A 15,491-nucleotide genomic window follows, 5' to 3' on the forward strand; every position below is an offset into this window, starting at 1 on the left:
TAAGCCACAGGCACAACACCGCAATAGGGCTAATGGCAGAACTACACGGTTCACTTTGATATCCCGAACAATTGTACGCCAAAATCGTGAGTAGACGTTTTTCAGATTGACAGTCCAATTCATGCAACCATAGACGCTCAAATTCCTATGCTGCAACCTGGTAACCGGTACAATAATATTATAAGGAACTCGTTTTTATTTCGATTTCAGAAAAAGACAGCTAGACCCAACCATTGAACAACGACTTAACTTTGTGGAATGTAAGGGACCGGTCGTATGTAACTAGTTGGGGTGGTGTGTATACGTGTATGGATTGGAACGTGTATTTCCTAAGCGACCCCCGTGCCCAGCTTTAATCGACGCGACGACCAAAGCTGAAGTAACCCTCCCCCCAGTATTCAAAATGACCCCAATACATATTTTGTCATATCACTTAAATGTGCGAGGTATATGTGGTCTTACTACAACGCTGTTACTATATCACTTGAATAGTGTTATTTAAAAACTTGCAACATTTTTCTTTACTTTGTACAAATTAATACGGAATGTACATGTATGACCATTTCTCAGGGATTTGTCAGTACAAAGCACGAGTGACTAATAACATGCAGTTGTATGACACCCCCCCCCCATATCCATATGCAAGTGGAGTGTTTGCAAGTCATATATACCCTAACATTACATCAATAATAAAGCCATAATTATTCATCTCTCATTTTCCAGACACAGTAATTGTATCTTTTCAAACCACTTCGGTCCAACTATTCTGATCTTACCATGGCACTTACACATGACGTCGAAGTGGCAGACCTCGTCCCAGGAGATCATATCTATGTTTGGCGTGCGTTGTATTCATACTCACATCATGGTAAGTAAAAGTAGTAAGTTTTCAGAGACAAGATTTCCGTTTCTGAAATGCGACCCTTTAACGAGAACTGATTTGTAATGTCTGACCCACCTCCAAGTCGCCTCAGCCCTCCCCCCCCCCCACTTGTAATTATCAAAGGTTTCCTAAAACGTTGCGCTTATGCTGTTGTTGACAGGAATTTACATGGGGAAGGTTGACGGAGTTCGTATAGTGATTCATTTTGACGGGAGTCCTGGACAACCAAAATCTAAACAATCAGCTCGAATCCGGCGTTCACGATTAACTGAATTCCAAGACACAAATACAATTCGCAGATACGAGTAAGTGGGATTATTGCTAGTAAATGAGTCATCGATCGACGTATTGTTAGATATAGATACAGATATCGACAATAAAAATGAAAATTAACTTAATTGGATGTAACTTAATTGGATATATAATGACCATGATGACGATATGTCATGTCGTAATAGTTGACGTATAGTATCTTTTCATGTTATGTCATGTCATGTAAAAAGTCACCAACCGTGCCAGATTAATGTCTGATAACGATGTGACGTCAGCACATTCATATATCACATAACACTGTCTCACTTCAATTTCCCTAGGTATGGTGCATCGCAAATTGAGTGTTCTCTCAAAAGGAGAGGTACATGCTGCCCGGTTGAATCAGACTCTGCCGAAACTGTTTTACAAAGAGCCCGTGCGTGCTATGACAGGGGTCTACCAATGGACGGGGAATACAATATTTTATTCAACAATTGCGAGCATTTCTGTCTTTACTGCAAGCTTGGGCCAAATTACAAAACGTTGCAAAACTATGACCAAACAAAGAAAGTTTTGTTCTTATGGTGAATTAATTCTAGGGTAGAAACAAAGATAGTGGACATAGAATTCCGTCTAAATTTGTGTTGTTTACAGAAGTAGTTGTTTGTCAACAAACTTATTTTATTCAGAATACATCACACTGTGATGAGTATTAAACAAAACCACGATCCTGTTATTTTGGCAAAGTTACAAAACGAAATTTCCTGGTTCACACAATGTCAATTTAAAAGCAATTAATCAAGTTGCAAAATCTGTGACCAAAGAACATCGTAGTCTGCGATCTTAGTTTTAATTTAATAAATTTGAAGTTTTACTGTACGCGTTGTAGTTGAATTTCCAAAGTGTGTTAGTTGGAGAGGTGACTGTGAATATCCAATGTTGGTAGCTGGAGTGACGGCATGTGAAGTGCAAGGGTTGAAGTGACTGTGGATGTTTAGCCCCCTCCCCTCCCACCAATAGGTACAACCCGAAGGGTGCGATAGGATTGACACTTGTCAATGTGTATGTTTGTCTATTGACACCCCTACCTCCGACATCAATTACTCAACGTCAACCAAATCTGGCACAAATATCGGAAGTCATTCAAGTGTCTACACCTATATTGTCAGAGATAAGGTTTCTTTTCAGACCTTGAACTTTGACCTTAACCACCATAACTTCACAAGTTCTATTATATACATCCCATTTACATATAAATGTCTGCATATACGTTAAGCCTTATATTCCTGCACTGACCTTTTATTTGGCCTTGACCTTCGTCTTCAACTTCAAATACTAGTGGCAATTTTGCATTAAATTTGAGAAATTTTGTAGCTGGTATACAGACCAAATTCACATGTTGGAACTTATATTCATTAGGGTAAATAAGCTTTCAAGTACAATAAATGAAAGTTTTGTTCATTGGATCACAATTCAAATGTCAATTTTCTGATAAGACCAGACACCAACCAATGACAATGACCTTCTAATATAAGGTCAATAACACTTATTTGGCTCATCTTAAAACTAGAATGCTATAACCATGGACTACTATCAGCAGGTTATATTTTTTATTCTAGAAAATGGAAAGTGTCACTTCCTTAGATAGGAATTCTGAGTGGAATTTCATTTAATTACTCATAAGGCTTAATTACTGAATTGTAAGGTAGGGAAGATTAGTGTGAGCAACACAAGGCAAATTACTGGTATATGGTTATACTCAACCCCACTGCTTTACTCAGCAGTAGCAGCAGCACCAGCAGCACGACCACCACCACCACCACCACCACCACCACCACCACCACCACCACCACCACCACCACCACCACCACCACCACCACCACTAACAACAACAACAACAACAACAACAACAACAACAACAAAATCACATCAATAACAAAAATCTACTTTTTATTTCGGAAAATGATATTGACAGTGTGGTCATTTATTTATCTTATTCTAGTCTTCGCCAAGGTCTTGTTTTATGTTAGCAACACCAAATAGACAAGAATAAACACCGGGAATAAACTAGTAGCACGAGTACCGTGGTGGTGAGAGTTGACCCGAACACTTCTATAAACATATATATGATCACCCGGACTTAGATCATATGCATAGACGAAGTGAGACAACCAGGAAGACATTATGACAGCCGAGCAGTCTAATGGATTCTAGCATAGCACACCATAAGTAAACAACTGGTAGGATTTAATCCCTTGACTTGTTCAATTTAACTGGTGTCTTCTGTCAGTCAAAATATAGACGTTGGTTAGTTTGTGTAAAGACGTTGGCAGAATGTCTTTTCCAATTGGTATGTGGTACTCACCGTGACTATGTGATACACCTGCATGACCTGAAGACTGCTAAGTATAGGACACATTCTACAAACTAACATATCCAAAGTTCATGCCATGGTTCATCCACGACGTCAGCTCCCCTCCCCCTGCCTCGACAACAGAGGGAGTATACATTTGCCACTTTATGCATTGTTGATAAAGGGGTCAAATTCTGATATGAGTCGGACTCAAGCTTTTCTACTTTCGTATCAGTAAATAATACAGTTTTTCTTCCTCAATTGTTTTATCTGTAAGTTCAAAGTTTCGTTTTTAATTTTGTGTGTGTTAATAACAATCACATATATATGTTGCCCCCCCCCCCCCCCACGGCAAAAACAAAGAACAATATAAAGTACTAGTACTCAGACTGATGACGTCAATAAAGTGGGCGGATATGTATACATTCTTTGATTTGTGTAACATGGCAGGCGGCTTTATTTACTACAACTAAAGTTGCTGCGTTGATAAAGCTGCTATCTAGAACGAAGGGCAACACACAAAGTGATCAAAATATCTACTTTGGTAAATACCAAACCCTATACTACTGGCAACCGACGTCACTAGAAGAAGTGAAGTCTTGAGAGAGTCGAAAGTGATATATGGTTTCTTCTAGAAATATACCATGACGTGCATAACATTGGAATGTGGGGATTTCCATAGACCCTACCTTCGTATAGGTTCTATGGTGTTTAAAAATACATGTACACCAATTTGCATATATTTGATTGGCATTACTATCAACGTCTTGACATAGGTGCTGCCAAGGCACAGTACGTACATATGGTTCATTTTGATAGCATCACTTGTACCGCAAAATCGTGAGAAGACTTATTCCAGGTTGGTAGACCGATTCTTGAAACTAGGCAGGCTAACGACGATAATTTGGGAACTTTGTAGTTAATATGATTTTTAAAAAGTGACAGAAATCATTGAACAATGATTAACCCTCGAATGGTTAACATTTTGGAATCTATATTCGAGATAAACATATGGTGGACGTCTAGTTCGATTTTCAGAAAGTGACATGAGCCATTGAACAATGGATAACACTGGTGGACATTTTCATTTAATAGAGACTTTGAGTGTATTAAAAATTTTGCCAGTTACGTGCAGTTCATGATTAGTTCATCATCGTAAACAACAACGTCTTTTCAAGACGCAACGCCAAAATAAATAACGCTGAAATAACGCTTTCATAGCCCTAAGAAACCAGTGCTTTATTTCGCAGTGTCGCGGAAGAAATAACATTTCTGGTTTGTGAGAATGGATTATTTTGAAGTCATTTATAAAGTTATACGCCATGACGTCATAGTATACAAGTGCAGTGTTTGTCAGTCTTGTGATTGAGTACAAGTGTTATAAACCCTAACCATCTACCAATAGTACCAATAGTAAAGTCACGTTATTCCCATTCTTCACAGATTCGATAATTATAACTTTTGAAACCACTTCGGTCCAACTATTCTGATCCTACCATGGCACTTTTACATGACGTCGAAGTGGCAGACCTCGTTCCAGGAGATCACATCTATGTTTGGCGTGCGTTGTATTCATACTCACATCATGGTAAGTAAAAGTAGTAAGTTTTCAGAGACAAGATTTTCGTTTCTGAAATGTAACCCTTTAACGAGTACCGATTTGTAAAGTCTGACCCACCTCCAAGTCGCCCCACCCTTCCCCCCACTTGTAATTATCGAAGGATTCCTAAAACGTTGCGCTTATGCTGTTTTTGACAGGAATTTACATGGGGAAGACTGACGGAGTTCGTATGGTGATTCATTTCGACGGGAGCCCTGGAGAACCAAAATCTAAAGAATCAGCTCGAATCCGGCGTTCACGATTGTCTGAATTCCAAGAAACAAATACAATTCGCAGATACGAGTAAGTGGGATTATTGCTAGTAAATGAGTCATCGATCGACGTATTGTTAGATATAGATACAGATATCGACAATAAAAATGAAAATTAACTTAATTGGATGAAACCTAATTGGATATATAATGACCATGATGACGATATGTCATGTCGTAATAGGTGATGTATAGTATCTTTTCATGTCATGTCATGTCATGTCATGTCACGTGTCAGTGGCGGTATGCCATGTTTCGTCATGTTAAGTCAAACTGTGCCAGATTATTGTCTGTACGTGTCAGCACATTCATATATCACACAACACTGTCTCATTTCAATTTCCCTAGGTATGGTGCATCGCAAATCGAGTGTTCTCTCAAAAGAAGGGGTACATGCTGCCTGGTTGAATCAGACTCTGCCGAAACTGTTTTACAGAGAGCCCGTGCGTGCTATGACAGGGGTCTACCAATGGACGGGGAATACAATCTTTTATTCAACAATTGCGAGCATTTCTGTCTTTACTGCAAGCTTGGGCCAAATTACAAAACATTGCAAAAATATGACCAAACACAGAAAGTTTTGTTCTTTTGGTGAATTAATTCTAGGGTAGAAACAAAGATAGTGGACATAGAATTTCGTCTAAATTTGTGCTGTTTACAGACTGAAGTAGTTGTTTGTTAACAAACACTGTGGTGTGGATTAAACAAAACCACCATCCTGTTATTTTGGCAAAGTGGCAAAACGAAATTTCCTGGTTCACACAATGTCAATTAAAATTATCACAGTCAACTACACTAATCATGCAAATGGTTTAATTTTGACTCCTGTGATCATCTCGGTAGCGAGTGTGCATTTACATATGATTTCATTTGAATAACGATTGTCTTATTAGCTAGCTGTCATGGTTGTAGGCACTGCACGATGCGACCAATCAGGCTATCGGGTACACATTTTTGAATGCGTAATTACAAAACGTTGCAAAACTATGACCAAACAAAGAAAGTTTTGTTCTTTTGGTGAATTAATTCTAGGGTAGAAACAAAGATAGTGGATATAGAATTCCGTCTAAATTTGTGTTGTTTACAGAAGTAGTTCCTTATTTTATTTAGAATTCATCACACTGTGGTGTGGATTAAACAAAACCACCATCCTTTTATTTTCGCAAAGTTGCAAAACGAAATTTCCTGGTTCACACAATGTCAATTTAAAAGCAATTAATCAAGTTGCGAAATCTGTGACCAAAGAACACCGTAGTCTGCAAACTTAGTTTTAAAATAATAAATTTGAATTTTTACTGTAGGCGTTGTAGTTGAATTTCCAAAGTTTGTTAGTTGGAGAGGTGACTGTGAATATCCAATGTTGGTAGCTGGAGTGACGGCATGTGAAGTGCAAGGGTTGAAGTGACTGTGGATGTTTAGCCTCCTCCCCTCCCACCAATAGGTATAACCCGAAGGGTGCGATTGGATTCACACTTGTCAATGTGTATGTTTGTCTTTTGACACCCCTATCTCCGACATCAATTACTCAACTTCAACCAAATCTGGCACAAATATCGGAAGTCATTCAAGTGTCTACACCTATATTGTCAGAGATAAGGTTTCTTTTCAGACCTTGAACTTTGACCTTAAGCACCATAGCACCAATCACACGTATCAATAACTTCACAAGTTCTATTATATTATATTTACATATAAATGTCTGGATCTACGGTAAGCCTTATATTTGGCCTTGACCTTCAAATACACGAATAATAGTGGCAAATTTCGCATTAAGTTTGAGAAATTTTGTAGCTGGCATACAGATCAAATTCACAGATCACAGATCAAAATCAATAATATTAATAATTACAAAACGTTGCAAAACTATGACCAAACACAGAAAGTTTTGTTCTTTTGGTGAATTAATAATTACAACATACAATTACAACATTTCCCACACCATGCTCAAAGCGCTTTACAATTTTTATCAGACTGCCACAACGGTCCTCAACTACCGGGGAGCATACAATCCATCTAAAGCGCATAGGATTAAAGCCTTCACATTGCAACCTACATCCTACCAGGTCCCCAATTATACAAGGACTTTAGCCACTCAGAAACAAACAGCAGGCAGCGACAGGGCTCGAACCTGCAACCTGTAGATTCCAAGCCATTCACCCATCATGACTCCACTCAATAACACATACTTGGCTCATCTTAAAACTAGAATGATATAACCATTGACTAGTATCAGCAGGTCGTGTGTTATGATTGTAGAAAATGGATAGTGTCACACCCTTAGATAGGAATTCTGAGTGGAATTTCATTTAATTGCTCATAAGGCTTACTGAATTGTAAGGTAGGGAAGATTAGTGTGAGCAACAAAAGGCAATTACTGGTATACGCTTTATACTCAAACCAACTGCTTTACTCAGCAGCAGCAGCAGCAGCAGCAGCACCACCACCACTAACAACAACAACAACAACAACAACAACAACAACAACAACAACAACAACAACATCATTACAACAAAATCACATCAATAACAAAAATCTACTTTTTATTTCGGAAAATGATATTGACAGTGTGCTCATTTATTTATCTTATTCTAGTCTTCGCCAAGGTCTTGTTTTATGTTAGCAACACCAAATAGACAAGAATAAACACCGGGAATAAACTAGTAGCACGAGTACCGTGGTGGTGAGAGTTGACCCGAACACTTCTATAAACATATATATGATCACCCGGACTTAGATCATATGCATAGACCAAGCGAGACAACCAGGAAGATATTGTGACAGCCGAGCAGTCTAATGGGTTCTAGCATAGCACACCATAAGTATACAACTGGTAGGATTTAATCCCTTGACTTGTTCAATTTAACTGGTGTCTCCTGTCAGTCAAAATATAGACGTTGGTTAGTTTGTGTAAAGACGTTGGCAGAATGTCTTTTCCAATTGGTATGTGGTACTCACCGTGACTATGTGATACACCTGCATGACCTGAAGACTGCTAAATATAGGACACATTCAACAAACTAACATATCCAAAGTTCATGCCATGGTTCATCCACGACGTCAGCTCCCCTCCCCCTGCCTCGACAACAGAGGGAGTATACATTTGCCACTTTATGCATTGTTGATAAAGGGGTCAATTTCTGATATGAGTCGGACTCAAGCTTTTCTACTTTCGTATCAGTAAATAATACAGTTGTTCTTCCTCAATTGTTTTATCTGTAAGTTCAAAGTTTCGTTTTTAATTTTGTGTGTGTTAATAACAATCACATATATATGTTGCCCCCCCCCCCCGACGGCAAAAACAAAGAACAATATAAAGTACTAGTACTCAGACTGATGACGTCAATAAAGTGGGAGGATATGTATACATTCTTTGATTTGTGTAACATGTCAGGCGGCTTTATTTACTACAACTAAAGTTGCTGCGTTGATAAAGCTGCTATCCTGAACGAAGGGCAACACTCAATACTTTGGTAAATACCAAACTCTATACTACTGGCAATCGACGTCACTCGCAGAATTGAAGTTTTGAGAGAGTCGAAAGTGATATATGGTTTCTTCTAGAAATATACCATGACGTGCATATCATTGGAATGTGGGTATTTCCATAGACCCTACCTTCGTATAGGGTCTATGGTGTTTAAAAATACATGTACACCAATTTGCATATATTTGATTGGCATTACTAAGAACGTATTGACAAAGGTGCTGCCCAGGAACAGTACGGGACTGAGGATAGCGGCAGAATTACATATGGTTCATTTTGATAGCATCACGTGTACCGTAAAATCGTGAGAAGACTAATTCCAGGTTGGTAGACTGATTCTTGAACTAGAAAGGCTTACGATAATAATTTGGGAACTTTGTTGTTAGTTTGATTTTTAAAAAGTGACAGAAATCATTGAACAATGATTAACCCTTGAATCGTTAACAGTTTGGAATCTATATTCGAGATAAACATATGGTGGACGTCTAGTTCTATTTTCAGAAAGTGGCATAACCCATTGAACAATGGATAACTCTGGTGGACATTTTCATTTAATAGAGAGTTTGAGTGTATTAAAAAATTTTGCCAACTACGTTCAGTTCATGATCAGTTCATCGTCGTAAACCACAACGTCTTTTCAAGACGCAACGCCAAAATAAATAACGCTGAAATAACGCTTTCATAGCCCTAAGAAACCGGTGCTTTATTTCGCAGTGTCGCGGAAGAAATAACATTTCTGGTTTGTGAGAATGGATTATTTTGAAGTCATTTATAAAGTTATACGCCATGACGTCATAGTATACAAGTGCAGTGTTTGTCAGTCTTGTGATTGAGTACAAGTGTTATAAACCCTAACCATCTACCAATAGTACCAATAGTAAAGTCACGTTATTCCCATTCTTCACAGATTCGATAATTATAACTTTTGAAACCACTTCGGTCCAACTATTCTGATCCTACCATGGCACTTACACATGACGTCGAAGTGGCAGACCTTGTCCCAGGATAAAATCAGCATAATTTCCTTTGTTACCCTTTAACGTTCATTTCACTTTTCTATGGATGTTCGTAAGTTTCTGTTTGAACTTCCCCTCAGTATCGTTTAGATAAGTTTTTAATATGGGTATTATATAGCATGTAATTGAATGCCGCACCAAACTTCTCACCACTAATTTGGAAATCACACATTATACCACCAGAAGGGACCTTTCACGGCCTTTCGTAAACTGCACGGTAAAGTTTGGATACACACATAAAAATTAAAGATTAACAGAATGATGGATTTCAATAACGCTCTTCACGGGTTAGGTAATATTTATCATTGTAGATAAAAAATATCATTCCCTGTGCTTACGTTTCCCTATCTGTAGGTATTTACATGGGTAAGCGTGGTGGAGTTCACAAAGTAATGCACTTCACTGAAGACGCTAGAACGGGAAAAATTCGAATTCGCCAATCGCCAATATCCGAGTTTCAAGCTACGGAAAACCGTGGATATTTTGATAATATTCGCAGATACAAGTACGTAAAACTTTTTTCAAAGTTGAAAATGTTTATCTCATGACGTATTACGAAGTAACTCAAAATAATTAAACATTAATGTACGCCCTCCCAGCCCATAATGGACGAAAGCAAACTTTGAACGACATAATGGGCGAGGCGACAGCCGAGCCCATTATGGAGTGCAAAGTTTGCTTGAGTCCATTATGGACTGGGAGGGCATACATTATTGTTATTATTTTATAGTTTTGCCAATTCCAGTGAATTTGTAGACCGAGAAACGCAAAACAACGTACAATATACACAGCGCTGAACATCGTCTGCCATGTTCGGCCAGGAAGCTGAATACTAATCATAGCGACACACGTACGTACACGTAAGTAGTACACACACATATACACTTCAATGAACTGCTGTGAACACAAATTTGTTTCATGACTGCGTTGCATTTTTAAACAGTGGAAATGACAATCATAAGTAACAACATACATTTCGAAAAAAATACCTAGTCGTATGAAGAAACAGAACAAATAAGCTTGTATTGTTATGCTCGTTCCGGGGCCGCGATGCCCAATAACGGAGTACATTATCAGTAATAATGTACAGCGATGACGTCACAAAATTCACTGGAATTGGTAATGCTATAATATAATTAAACAATAATGTACGCCCTCCCAGCTCATAATGGACGAAAGCAAACTTTGAACGACATAATGGGCGAGGCGACAGCCGAGCCCATTATGGAGTGCAAAGTTTGCTTGAGTCCATTATGGACTGGGAGGACGTACATTATTGTTATTATTTTATAGTTTTGCCAATTCCAGTGAATTTGTAGACCGAGAAACGCAAAACAACGTATAATATACACAACGCTGAACATCGTCTGCCATGTTCGGCCCGGAAGCTGAATACTAATCATAGTGACACACGTACGTACACGTACACACACATATACACTCCAATGAACTGCTGTGAACACAAATTTGTTTCATGAATGCGTTGTATTTTTAAACAGTGGAAATGACAATCATAAATAACAACATGCATTTCGAAAAAATACCTAGTCGTATGAAGAAACAGAACAAATAAGCTTGTATTGTTATGCTCGTTCCGGGGCCGCGATGCCCAATAACGGAGTACATTATCAGTAATAATGTACAGCGATGACGTCACAAAATTCACTGGAATTGGTAATGCTATAATATAATCTACGATATACGTTGACCATATAGTGCTGTCTTACATGATATCCTGTGTTGTGTCATAATCGCCTTTTGACATATCTTGAAGTTTTGATTGAATACATAATGAACTAGTTTTGACATGTCATGTCATGTCCTGTCCTGGCCTGTCATGCCATGTCATTGTCATTGTCATTGTCATTGTCATTGTCATTATCATTGTCATTGTCATTGTCATTGTCATTATCATTGTCATTGTCTTTGTCATTATCATTATCATTGTCATTGTCATTGTCATTGTCATTGTCATTGTCATTGTCATTGTCATGTCCCGCCATTAGTGTCCTGTCATGTCACGATATTATATGTATGTCATGTTATGTTGTATCGTATCACCCTACTGCCTGTGTCAAGGTCATCTAAAAATAGCTATATTTTTATTTTGTCTAGATATGATGTATCAATACCAGAGTGTCAGCTTAAACGGAGAGGCACATGCTGCCCTGCTAAATCTAATTCTGCCGCAAAGGTTTTAAGAAGAGCCCGTAGATGCTACAGGGATGGTCTGCCAGCAGATGGGGAATACAATCTTCAACTAAATTAGCAAAGAATCGAAAAATGATATTCCTCATTTACACAATGTACAGTAAGTTGCTTATAGCAACTTGAAGTAACCAATGTTGTAAATCGGTTACGCAATAAATCTTGGAATCCACATATGTGCTCCATTAAATATTATTTCTGTAGCAATTTTCCTTGAATTTGCCATGAATAAATAAAGTTTGGTGGTAGTTATTGAAAATGTGAACTCTAGATCTATGAATATGGAATATTATCTGCGCATGGAAATTACAAGTTTCCCTCCAAAGGTATCCTCACTAATTACAAGGATGGGGGGGGGGGGGTAAATTGTGGCCTGTTGTGTAAAATGTCACCCGCCCCAATTCATTTTATTAAAAGATGCCCCCATCTCGACGCCATTTCTCTGAAACATAACCCTCCCCCGAACACGTACAAAAAGAGAGATCAAAATGCGATGAGAAATGAAAAGGGACCTAATTATAAGTCTGAGACTGAATGGTAAGGTTCGTGTCGCTGCCACCATATTGACACTTTTAATGGGCCGGCCACCGTTTGTTTCCCACTCTTACAGCGAATTTGTATGAAGGCACTGCATTAATTAATTCCTGTGTTTGGATCTATTTAACAGAGCTGAAGGTCAGACCTCTAAAAGTCTAGACGGATACACTACCAACAGTGCATAGATCGAGGTTAACATCCCTACTCCACGACATATTCCCGTTCTCTCCTGTGAGAAACACTCCTTTCCTAACACTACAACTAACTCATTCATTGAATGTTTGACAGTAGTGATTTGACTAATGTGGTCTTATATAACGGTACAACGGTGGCAGTGGTGGGATGCAGCAGCTGTCGAATGAGGCAGCGGTATGGTGGCATGGTGGGATGGAGCAGCGGTATGGTGGGTATGGTGGGATGTATCAGCGGTATGATGGGTATGGTGGGATGTAGCAGCGGTATGATTGGTATGGTGGGGTGTAGCAGCGGTATGGTGGGTATGGTGGAATGTAGCAGCGGTATGGTGGGTATGGTGGGATGTAGCAGCGGTATGGTGGGTATGGTGGGATGTAGCAGTGGTGTGGTGGCAGTGGTTGGATGTAGCAGCGGTATGGTGGGATGTAGCAGCTGTATGATGGGTATGGTGGGATGTAGCAGCGGTATGGTGGGTATGGTGGTATGTAGCAGGGTATGGTGGGTATGGTGGTATGTAGCAGCGGTATGGTGGGTATGGTGGGATGTAGCAGTGGTGTGGTGGCAGTGGTTGGATGTAGCAGCGGTATGGTGGGATGTAGCAGCTGTATGGTGGGTATGGTGGTATGTAGCAGCGGTATCTGAACTCTACTTCGTATTGGATATTGGCGCTCTATAAATGTATTGATTGATTGATTGATTGATTGATATAGTGGGTATGGTGGTATGTAGCAGCGGTATGGTGGTATGGTGGGATGTAGCAGCGGTATGATGGGTATGGTGGGATGTAGCAGCGGTATAGTGGGTATGGTGGGATGTAGCAGCGGTATGGTGGGCATGGTGGGATGTAGCAGCTGTATGATGGGTATGGTGGGATGTAGCAGTGGTATGGTGGGTATGGTGGGATGTAGCAGCGGTATAGTGGGTATGGTGGTATGTAGCAGCGGTATGATGGTATGGTGGGTATGGTGGGATGTAGCAGCGGTATGGTGGGTATGGTGGGATGTAGCAGCGGTATAGTGGGTATGGTGGTATGTAGCAGCGGTATTGTGGCATGGTGGGATGTAGCAGCGGTATGGTGGGTATGGTGGGATGTAGCAGCGGTATAGTGGGTATGGTGGGATGTAGCAGCGGTATAGTGGGTATGGTGGTATGTAGCAGCGGTATAGTGGGTATGGTGGGATGTAGCAGCGGTATAGTGGGTATGGTGGGATGTAGCAGCTGTATGATGGGTATGGTGGGATGTAGCAGCGGTATAGTGGGTATGGTGGGATGTAGCAGCGGTATGGTGGGATGTAGCAGCGGTATGGTGGGTATGGTGGGATGTAGCAGCGGTATGGTGGGTATGGTGGGATGTAGCAGTGGTGTGGTGGCAGTGGTTGGATGTAGCAGTGGTGTGGTGCCACTAGGTTGATGCAAAATCACAAAACATTGCAGAGTGAGATTGAAAAATGGGTCACAGTAATATTTAACTCTCCCCTAATTCATTGTTTCTAAACTATGGTCCTCCTGAGAGAACAGGTTTGTAAAATATGACGCTGTACTTCCCTAGGGCCACAGCGCCCCCCCCTCCCCGCGCACCTGTAATTTCTGACGATTCCCTAAGATAAGGATTCTGGAAGGAATTTATGCAGACCTGTAAGTCAGGATACAGTGGATTCCCGACCACGTCTATTATAAAGGGCGATAGAGAGAACTTGTCATAAAGTGACTGGTGCAACAAAGGATGTGGTCTGGACTGTTTACTGCGATGTTGGGCTGCCGTACCTCCAAGTCGTCGTTTATGAATACAGTACAAGGATACGGATATACGAGGGCTAGGAGGTACAATATCTCATATGCAGAATAACGCAGTAGCGCAGTAAACAGGCTAGGGTACGTTACGAGTGTTGCTATGGGTTCGTTTATGGTATTCTCTTTCGATATAGCAACTTAACTTCTAGCAGGGAATTAGCTAGCAAGAGGTACTCTCAGAATCACTGCACAGGGACTAGACCAAGATATGACTACAAGATGATTTATTGATCAGCACTGGCTCAAACACCACTTCAACACAGGTTCGGGAGATATAAAAATCTACCCAACAAGTCCCAAGCTGCTATCCATCACTCCACCCATATCTCTCCATATCTAGTTACAATAGTTATCCTATCTTATAGCCCAGAAAAGGGGCGTTTCTCGATATGCAACGCATATTAATATCACAACACAATTCTTATTCTAAATCTGCATCCGGCGTCAAGAGACGTTTCAAACATCCGATTGGTTGGGAGTTTACTATATTTACATATGATCACATGATATTCAAATTATCATTGCCACGCATCAATGTTCGTTGCCATCTTAACAAATACTTTCTATAACAATATATTCTTATGACAGTCAATGCCGACTATGAATGCATACAAATTCTATTCCTTTGAAATTGTAATAAGTTTGTTTGACATTTAGCCGACATCGATGTCTCCAGACATCCAGTCTCTTCTTTGAAAGCTAATCTAATGGTTCCCTTTGTTTCAAGCCCAGCACTCTAACTTGAACTTGATACTATAACTAACAAAAGCTATAATAACATTACCGGAGATTAGGTTTTAGATACTTATTGTTCTCGCTACTAATAGCATTTTCCATTGTTTCTTCTAATTGTATTCTTTTGTTATTCACGTGTCTTTGTACTTGATTGGAATGTTCCCT

The 15,491-nt window shown here is 39.7% G+C and overlaps 4 protein-coding genes across 7 annotated transcripts in view; 3 read left to right on the forward strand and 1 right to left on the reverse strand.

The window, feature by feature from the left end:
- Nucleotides 1–1,991, forward strand: part of LOC144438839 (uncharacterized) — a 2,085-nt gene extending 94 nt beyond the window's left edge. The window contains exons 1-4 of one of the 2 annotated variants that reach the window (XM_078128024.1): nucleotides 1–86; nucleotides 724–868; nucleotides 1,044–1,188; nucleotides 1,477–1,991. The exon at nucleotides 1–86 is cut by the window's left edge and continues 94 nt beyond it. In XM_078128024.1, coding sequence (XP_077984150.1) covers nucleotides 778–868; nucleotides 1,044–1,188; nucleotides 1,477–1,723 — 483 coding nt within the window. In that variant the 5' untranslated portion in view covers nucleotides 1–86; nucleotides 724–777 and the 3' untranslated portion in view covers nucleotides 1,724–1,991. Of the gene's footprint in view, nucleotides 87–210; nucleotides 261–723; nucleotides 869–1,043; nucleotides 1,189–1,476 lie in introns of those variants that run through there. The other variant, XM_078128025.1, reaches the window with a different exon arrangement.
- LOC144438843 (uncharacterized) overlaps nucleotides 1–8,701 on the reverse strand; it is a 12,306-nt gene extending 3,605 nt beyond the window's left edge. The window contains exon 1 of one of the 2 annotated variants that reach the window (XM_078128028.1): nucleotides 8,316–8,701. The gene's annotated coding sequence lies outside the window, so the exon portion shown is untranslated. Of the gene's footprint in view, nucleotides 1–3,500; nucleotides 3,556–8,315 lie in introns of those variants that run through there. The other variant, XM_078128030.1, reaches the window with a different exon arrangement.
- Nucleotides 4,217–6,612, forward strand: LOC144438841 (uncharacterized). Its single transcript, XM_078128026.1, has 4 exons — nucleotides 4,217–4,347; nucleotides 4,932–5,076; nucleotides 5,247–5,391; nucleotides 5,709–6,612. Exons 2-4 carry the CDS (start codon nucleotides 4,986–4,988, stop codon nucleotides 5,953–5,955), a joined length of 483 nt encoding a protein of 160 aa, XP_077984152.1. The 5' UTR covers nucleotides 4,217–4,347; nucleotides 4,932–4,985; the 3' UTR covers nucleotides 5,956–6,612.
- Nucleotides 8,702–8,719: 18 nt separating the features above from the next.
- LOC144438844 (uncharacterized) lies at nucleotides 8,720–12,224 on the forward strand. 2 transcript variants are annotated; one of them, XM_078128032.1, is made up of 4 exons: nucleotides 8,720–9,167; nucleotides 9,752–9,912; nucleotides 10,215–10,365; nucleotides 11,976–12,224. In XM_078128032.1, exons 2-4 carry the CDS (start codon nucleotides 9,903–9,905, stop codon nucleotides 12,127–12,129), a joined length of 315 nt encoding a protein of 104 aa, XP_077984158.1. In that variant the 5' UTR covers nucleotides 8,720–9,167; nucleotides 9,752–9,902; the 3' UTR covers nucleotides 12,130–12,224. The 2 variants fall into 2 exon arrangements, with proteins under 2 accessions (XP_077984158.1, XP_077984159.1); XM_078128033.1 differs by lacking the exon at nucleotides 9,752–9,912.
- The last annotated feature ends 3,267 nt before the right edge of the window (nucleotides 12,225–15,491 follow it).

The sequence above is a fragment of the Glandiceps talaboti genome, chromosome 8, assembly GCF_964340395.1.
Source record: "Glandiceps talaboti chromosome 8, keGlaTala1.1, whole genome shotgun sequence".
Lineage (NCBI taxonomy): Eukaryota > Metazoa > Hemichordata > Enteropneusta > Spengelidae > Glandiceps > Glandiceps talaboti.

Coding starts and splice junctions, on each gene's coding strand:
- LOC144438841 (XM_078128026.1), top strand. CDS start 4,986: ATGGCACTTTTACATGACGTCGAAGTGGCAGACCTCGTTCCAGGAGAT. Junction 5,077..5,246: donor GTATTCATACTCACATCATG/GTAAGTAAAAGT, acceptor TGTTTTTGACAG/GAATTTACATGGGGAAGACT. Junction 5,392..5,708: donor AATACAATTCGCAGATACGA/GTAAGTGGGATT, acceptor CAATTTCCCTAG/GTATGGTGCATCGCAAATCG.
- LOC144438844 (XM_078128032.1), top strand. Junction 10,366..11,975: donor GATAATATTCGCAGATACAA/GTACGTAAAACT, acceptor TATTTTGTCTAG/ATATGATGTATCAATACCAG.